The sequence below is a fragment of the Furipterus horrens genome, unplaced genomic scaffold (genome assembly GCF_987537825.1).
Source record: "Furipterus horrens unplaced genomic scaffold, mFurHor1.1.pri manual_scaffold_9, whole genome shotgun sequence".
Lineage (NCBI taxonomy): Eukaryota > Metazoa > Chordata > Mammalia > Chiroptera > Furipteridae > Furipterus > Furipterus horrens.
In genome coordinates this window covers 96392-103435 of record NW_028327179.1, presented here as the reverse complement: position 1 = coordinate 103435, position 7044 = coordinate 96392, and the positions used below count along the sequence as shown (strand labels likewise).

The 7044-nt window shown below is 54.9% G+C and overlaps 1 protein-coding gene across 1 annotated transcript; it reads left to right on the top strand.

The window, feature by feature from the left end:
• Positions 1 to 3603: 3603 nt before the first annotated feature.
• On the top strand, positions 3604 to 6056 carry MRPS24 (mitochondrial ribosomal protein S24). Its single transcript, XM_090286940.1, has 4 exons — positions 3604 to 3685; positions 3781 to 3849; positions 3963 to 4074; positions 5650 to 6056. Exons 1-4 carry the CDS (start codon positions 3647 to 3649, stop codon positions 5931 to 5933), a joined length of 504 nt encoding a protein of 167 aa, XP_090143066.1. The 5' UTR covers positions 3604 to 3646; the 3' UTR covers positions 5934 to 6056.
• The last annotated feature ends 988 nt before the right edge of the window (positions 6057 to 7044 follow it).

Genomic DNA, 7044 nt, shown 5'->3' with positions numbered 1-7044 from the left:
TCCTAGCTTTCAGCAGTTCAGAAGGGTGCACTTGTCTTTGTTTATGACACACACAGCAGTGCCTGTAATTGATGGCATCTCAGTTTTACTGAAACACAGCACCGAGCAGGGCTGGTGTTAGAAATCTGTATGAAGGTAAACCTGGTACAGCAGCTCCCCGCAGCTCCTCAGCCGTGAGTTCGCCCAGGAAAGAAAATCCCTTTCTCTTCTGAGTCAGTAGTGAAGAAAATGATTTTGGCTTTAAACTTATCCTGAGTTCCTAAGACGTCAACAAAACTGATTCAGAGCGTGGCTTTACAGGCACAGCTGAGTCAGGACTGAATAAGAGAGCATCCAGGTATTCTTGATCCTGGTAGTGGTGACCCTCCGTCTCCCCCACAGTGCCCACATGCCTGGGCCTCCTCCCACCTGTCCTTGGCCCTGTGCAGCAGGCACTTGCTTAGGACAGCCTGATGGCAGCCCCACTTCCACTCCATCCCCCAAGGGGGCAGGGGCCTGTGTGTGCCCCTATTGTCCTTACAGTACCTCCTGTCTGCTTCTCTGCCCTCCCCGCCTCAGCTCCCTGCCCCTGCGTCAGGCAGTGCCCGCCTGTAGCTGTGTCCAGATGTGTCACAGTGTTCGAGAACCAGGCAGGGAGGTCTCAGTGGCTGGCGCACAGGAGACACATCTCCCTGTCCGTCTGCTCTACGCCCTGGAATTTCGGCCTTTAGCCCCAGGTCCCAGAGTCACAGGGCGTTTGTAACGGCTGCATCATGAGACTGGATTGTTTCGGCATTCCGGAGCTAAAGTCAGTAGAGCTGGCCTGGGACCTAACTCACTGAACCTAGCCGTTCTCTGCCTCAACCACGGGGAGGTGGGGTGGGGAAAGCAATGCAGGGTCAGAGCCCGTCTGGCTGCCGGACAGGAAGGAAGAGGACGGGCGCTAACTCGGGTTTGGTGGGGGTTTGGCTTAGTCTCCAGGCTGGAGCTCGGCGCCTCTGGGATTCTTAGTGAGCAGGTTGGTTATTAGGAGAAAACCGTAGGTTCACAGAATATAGTGTCAGCAGATTTGAGGATAAGCTAGTCTTGCGAGGAGAACCCATATGAGTGGGGCTGTCTGGGCTCACTCTGCAGCCGGCAGGAAGGCAGGAGGTGCTGGTGAGGGCACTGCTCCCTGAGGCTGGACTCCGGTGAGCTCCAGGAAATCACCACTCTCCCAGCTGGACTGTGCATGTCCAGGGGCCCAGAGTCCCCCTCGCCCACAGCGGGTCAGCTCTCTGTCTGATACAGGTGAGCCTTTCAGCTGAGAAGGATCCACGAACAGACCCTCTAAAGATGCCCAGACCACCCAGCAGGCCCCTCTGCTGCCTTGTGGTCTGAGGGGGGTAGGCGAGGACTAGGGTCAGTTCCCTCTGAATGAGCTGGTGCCAGGAACGTCCTACATCCTCTCCCCCAGTGGTGCCTGCAGAGGAGCCTGCCGCATCATCGTGGAGCTCAGGGCCCTGGTTCTCAGCCCTGGCTGCAAATCTGGGTCATCAGAGGCGTCCTGGAGAAGCATGGATGCTGCCTCCTGGTCCTGTGCTGGGGGGCTGGGGCCTGGAGGACTCGCACGTGCAGCCAGGGTGAGAGCCTCCACTCTGACAGCATCAAAGCACTGGACCCCTGGTGATCATGAGAAAAGCGCTCATGTCTGAGGAAACAGTTGTATGTCCTCTCCCAGCACAGTTTCAGACTACCCAGCCAGCCCTTTGTGTGGGGCAGTCACTTGTAGGAGATGGGGCTGTTCCTCAGGAAGTCCCCCAGGGCCAATCCTGAGTGGTCTGTGCTCAGCCACAGAAACCCAGGTCATTCCCCACCGTACACGGCTCTGAAGGCTCACACCCACGCAGTGGTGCCGGGCCCCCAGGCACCTGCTCCCATTGGCTCGTTCTGACCTCCATCTTCTCATTTGCAAAACCTGGACAGGATTGCCTTTCACAGGACTGACATGAGAAGCAAAGTTCATCGAAGCACTAAGGAATGAAAATTACAGAAAAACATAATATCCTGTTAAAAAATGCCCACTGGCAATGTAAAACAATATTAAAATTGTCCTTTTATTTCAATCATGCAAACACTCTCATGACACCCACTCATCAAGGAACCAGCTGAAATCCTTTTTGCAGCAAGGCATAGTATATACCAAGATAAGAAAAAAGGTGGCTAAAAACATTTGAACCATGAAAGATCTAGACCATTTTGGAGTTGCTCGGAGACAGCTCAGGAATAAAGAAAAATCTGATCGTGGTATCACCTCCTGCCTGGAGGGCAGAGCTTGAACTCCAAGCACAGCAGCCCCTGCTGTTCACATAGGAGTCGAAGCTATTGTCACCTTTGCTGTAAAACCAGCCACTTCTCTCCTGGTCAAGGTGTTCCTCTGAGTAATCATGAACCCTCAATAACTGGCTCATCTCTCTAAGAGGATGGGACGCTCATCTTTAAAAAGAAAGACATTTATCAGCTGCTAATGCTGTCAGATATTTTACAATGTAATTTTCAAAACAATCATCATTGTCACTATTTTACAGATGAGGGAAGCTGAGGCTCATGAAGGCCAGGTCACTTGCCTAAATTACACAGCCAGGAAGCAGTAATTCAGGTACCAGATCCAATGTTCCTCACCACTTTGGAGCAAATTTATAAAATACCAAATTATAAAAATCTCAGACTTTATGGAAACTATCATTTTTAAAGCATCCTTTGGGAAGAGTTTTAATTATTGTGACTGGAGAACATGTTATTCCTGTTCTGCTCCCTTTCCAACATGCAGAACAGTTGGAGGCCACAGTTTAAAAAATTAGAAATAGCCCTGGTTGGTGTGGCTCAGGGGATTGAGTGCCGGCCGGTGATCCGAGAGGTTGCCAGTTCGATTCCCAGTGAGGGCACATGCCCGCGTTGCAGGCCAGGTCCCCGGTTGAGGGTGCAAGCACATACTGATGTTTCTCTCCCTCTTTCTCCCTCTTTTCCCCTTGCTCTAAAAGGTAATAATTAAAATGTTTTAAAAATCCAAACAAGTTTTCAGAAATGTATGTTCATTATAGAAAACAGATAAACCAAGAGAAAAGAAGTTACACCTGATGGTGCTTTCTAAAGATAAACCACTAACTTGTTTAATACTTTCTTCTGTACTTATTGTGTGTACATAAGCATATGACCTTTTTCACCAAAATGGCATTTTGTGGCCTTGTTTCTGTGTATCGTGAGGACTGTAATGTAATATAACCCATATTGTAATAATATTTGGAGACAAGTCATGCAGCCTAAGTTGAAGAACCTGAGAAAATGGTCCAAGGGGAAGCTCGGACGGGGAGCGCGGGGTGCCGATGGCGTCCGCAGGGCACCGGTGCGGGATCTGAGGGGCGAAGCCTCACGCTCTGCACCCTCAAACCTCCGGACCTGACCCCCGAGAGCGGGCGGTGCCGGGAGGACAGATGCGGAAGTGAGCGTCTGGGGAGCGGCCCGGCCCGGCCCGGCCAAGAGGCCCCGCCCCCGCCTAGAGGCCCCTCCCCGGCCGGGCGACTCGCACCCCCGCGCCGGCTTGGCTTTGGGCTCGTCCGCGGTGCGGCCTCCCGGCGCTGACCTTTGCCCTGCGGCGCGCTGGGACGTCACGGGCTGCGCTCGGCCCAAGATGTCGGCTGCCGTGTGCGGCCGGCGGCTCGGGCCGCGGGTGAGCGGGCGGCGCGGGCGGCGCGGGCGGCGCGGGCGGCGCGGTGGGTCGGGAGTGCCCCGCTTTCTGCCTGACGCCCCTCCGCACACACACAGGTGCTTTCCTGGAGCCGAGCGCTGCCGTGTGCCTCGCGCGCCCTGCACCTCTCCGCGGCGTGCGCCAAGGTGAGCGGACCGGGGCCGCGGGACGAGGGGCGAGGGCGAGCGGCGGAGGGGCCCAGGGCCCAGGTCGCAGGCTGGGTCGGGCGCGCGGACTCACGGCCGTTCTGTGCTCCTAGAATCGGGCGGCCCGTGTCCGAGTGGGCAAAGGAGACAAGCCGGTGACCTACGAGGAGGCGCACGCGCCGCACTACATCGCCCACCGGAAGGGCTGGCTGTCGCTGCACACAGGTGAGCGGACCCCGGGCCGCAGCGGAGGTTCTCGGTCGTGACGTGACGGCCCGACACAGGCGCGCCGTGAGCAGGTGTCCGAGCGTCATTCCAATCGGCAGTCAGTGCCGGAGCCCGAAGTCGGTTGCACACGTTCCGAGGCGCCGTGACAGGCAGAGGCCGGAGAGGAGCGTGCACCTGCGGCTGGAGGACCGAGAACCGGCGCTTCCCGCGGGAGCCGGGCCCTCGCTCAGCCCCCGCGGAAACGACGTGCGCGGCTTGGATCCGAGTTTCTTTTGCTTTGCTGTCGGTCCCCTGGGATGGGCGGAGGCGCCAAGCGGCTCAGAGCCGTGGGCACGACCGGACACGCACGACACGGTGCGGTGGATGCGGCCGGTCTCTACCGAGCAGAGGCTTCTCTTTATTCGTGGTTGGGCATTGTCTGCTCGTGGTATTTTCTGGTCATTTTCTGACCAGGGCGCCTTCCTAGCGTAGGTTGAATAGGGTTCTGCCACCTTTCATATTTAAAAAAAATTGTTTACATTTATTTATTCTTTAAACTTTTAAAACTGAATTTATTGGGGTCCCATTGGTTAATGAAAATATGTAGGTTTCAGGTGTTGTATGTTTTACTGTGTTCACCATCCCAATTCAGGTCTCCTTCGAGGCTCTGCCCTCTTGTTTCAGCTTTCCTGCAATGAATACCTGTCCTTTTCTAGACGTATTAGGGCCATGTTTTTGCAGTCTTGTTGGGGACTCCGCTGCCGTAAGGTAGCCGGTGATGCTGAAGTGCTTGTCTCGTGTCCCTGAGCGCAAGGAGGCTGCGGCTTTACAGAGAAATTGTGCGTGTTGGGTGAGGTCCTTCAGGCAGGAGCTGTAGTGCTCTCGGGGGGCTTCCATGTTCACCGTCCCATGTGACAAACACACAAAACAAGGTTACGTACTGATCTGGTGACAGAAGGAACGTGACCAAAGGCTCGGAGAGCTGAACCCTGTATTTCCCCAGGAGCCGTGGTTGAGTTTTTGCTCATTCATTGTTCACAGTGAATGCCTGTAAAGTGTTCTGTTCAGTATGAGGGTTTTCAGCTTGGATGTTGTGGTGCATCTATGTAGAGAAATTATTTAAAGGCTCTTGTCCCTTTATTCTTCCCAGGGTCTGGTTCTGAGGTGTGGAGGCTCAGCAGAAATTGGGAGAGGTGCCAGGGTGCAGGTTTCCCACTGAGAATTCACTGGGTGAGGCCATGGCCCTGGGTGGTGAGACAGCTCACGCCCCAAACCTCGAAGGAGCCGAAGACCTGGCCTCTGGCCTGCGGGGTGACCCGAGCACTCAGGCAGTGGAGGAAGAGTGGGAAGGGGAGTGATGGAGTGGTCATGAGTTTTGGGTCCTGGCTGAGGCCTCTTGCGTTTTTTTGCAAAACAAGGATAGTGGTAGTACCTAGTTTGGGAGTTGGATGAAATGATGCACTTTGAACGTTATAATAAAGTGTTCTTATTCCACTTAGAAGAGGCGGGGTTGGGTAGAATGGGGTGGCCTGTGCTGTTACTGGGTGTTGCCTCTGGAGCTTTGGCTGATTCTGTGGTGCCCGTCTCTGTCAGGTAACCTGGATGGGGAGGACCACGCTGCGGAGCGAACAGTGGAGGACGTTTTTCTTCGCAAGTTTATGCTGGGCACCTTCCCTGGCTGCCTGGCCGACCAACTCGTCCTGAAGCGCCGGGCGAACCAGGTGGAGATCTGTGCTCTGGTCCTGAGGCAGCTGCCTGCACACAAGTTCTACTTCCTCGTGGGCTACAGCGAGGCCCTGCTGTCCCACTTCTACAAGTGTCCTGTGCGTGTGCACCTCCAAACGGTGCCCTCAAAGGTTGTGTATAAGTATATCTAGGACGTTCCGCTTTCTTGCATTAAGCTTCAGTGTGCAAAGGACAGAAACCAGTGAGAAAGTAGAAATGGGGAAACCCCGACTTCACTTTAAAAGCTGCTAGTGAATAAATGGACTGTCCCTGTTGTCTGGCCTCTGTGTCCGTTTGTACTCTTTAGGTGAAAGGACTCCGACGGGGTTTCTTCGCAGTGCTCGGGGTCCCAGGAGGGCTGCCACCTACGATGCTCTTTCTTAGCCACTTCCAGGTGTGTGAAAAGTATTGGTAACCATGGTCACCTGGTTTTTACCCTAGATCTCCAGTGCTTACTCGTCTCGCACAACTGAAGCTTCTGCCCTGGACCGACATCTCCCCCTTCCCCTGTTCTGGCCCCCAGTAACCGCCATTCTGCTCTGCTTCTCTGTCAACTATTGCTGAATCCACACAAAAGTGGGATCACACAGAATCGACCATTCCAAGTCTGGCCTTTGTCATTTACCATAATGTTCTTGGTTTATCTACGTCGCCAGTGGAAGGATCCACTCATCCACTGAGCGGCGCTCAGCTTGTCTCCACATCTCGGCTACTTTGAGTAACGCTAACACAAAGTGAGCATGCGCATATGTGCTTGCGGTACTGATCTCATTTCTTATGGATAAACACTCCAAAGGACACTTGCTGGGTCACATGGCAGATCTAGTTTTGACTTTTGAGGAACCTCCAGACTCTGCCCCGGGCTGCACTCATGCTCGTTCCTGCCAACAGTGTGTGGAGGCCCTTTTATCTGAAGTGAGCCTGTCATTGTCAATGTGGGGAGACGAGCAACGCCTCCGTGAGCCTCCGTGTCGGTTCCTGGGCTTGAGCACCTGGCCTCCCAGCGTTGCTGCGCTGGAGAGCCCTGTGGGCAGCAGGAGCTTCATCCTGCGGGCGGAGCTGAAGCTGAGTGGTTCCCACTCGGCCTGGGGGTCGGGACTAGGAGGCGTCCGCACCTCCACGGCAGCTCCACTTGGCCCTGGAAGATGCAGGCAGCCTGGCTCTGTCTCCAGAGCCGCATTGGAGGGGTCTGGCTTGAGGGGTTGGTTCCAGGCTGGCGGTCTTGGTCTCTGAGGTCTCAGGGGCCTTGCTGCAGGCGTGTGA

Excerpts from the sequence above, each read along its gene's own strand:
- MRPS24 (XM_090286940.1), top strand. The coding sequence starts at position 3,647 with ATGTCGGCTGCCGTGTGCGGCCGGCGGCTCGGGCCGCGG. Across the intron at positions 3,686-3,780 it reads GCCGGCGGCTCGGGCCGCGG|GTGCTTTCCTGGAGCCGAGC; the intron begins GTGAGCGGGCGG and ends GCACACACACAG. Across the intron at positions 4,075-5,649 it reads CTGGCTGTCGCTGCACACAG|GTAACCTGGATGGGGAGGAC; the intron begins GTGAGCGGACCC and ends CGTCTCTGTCAG.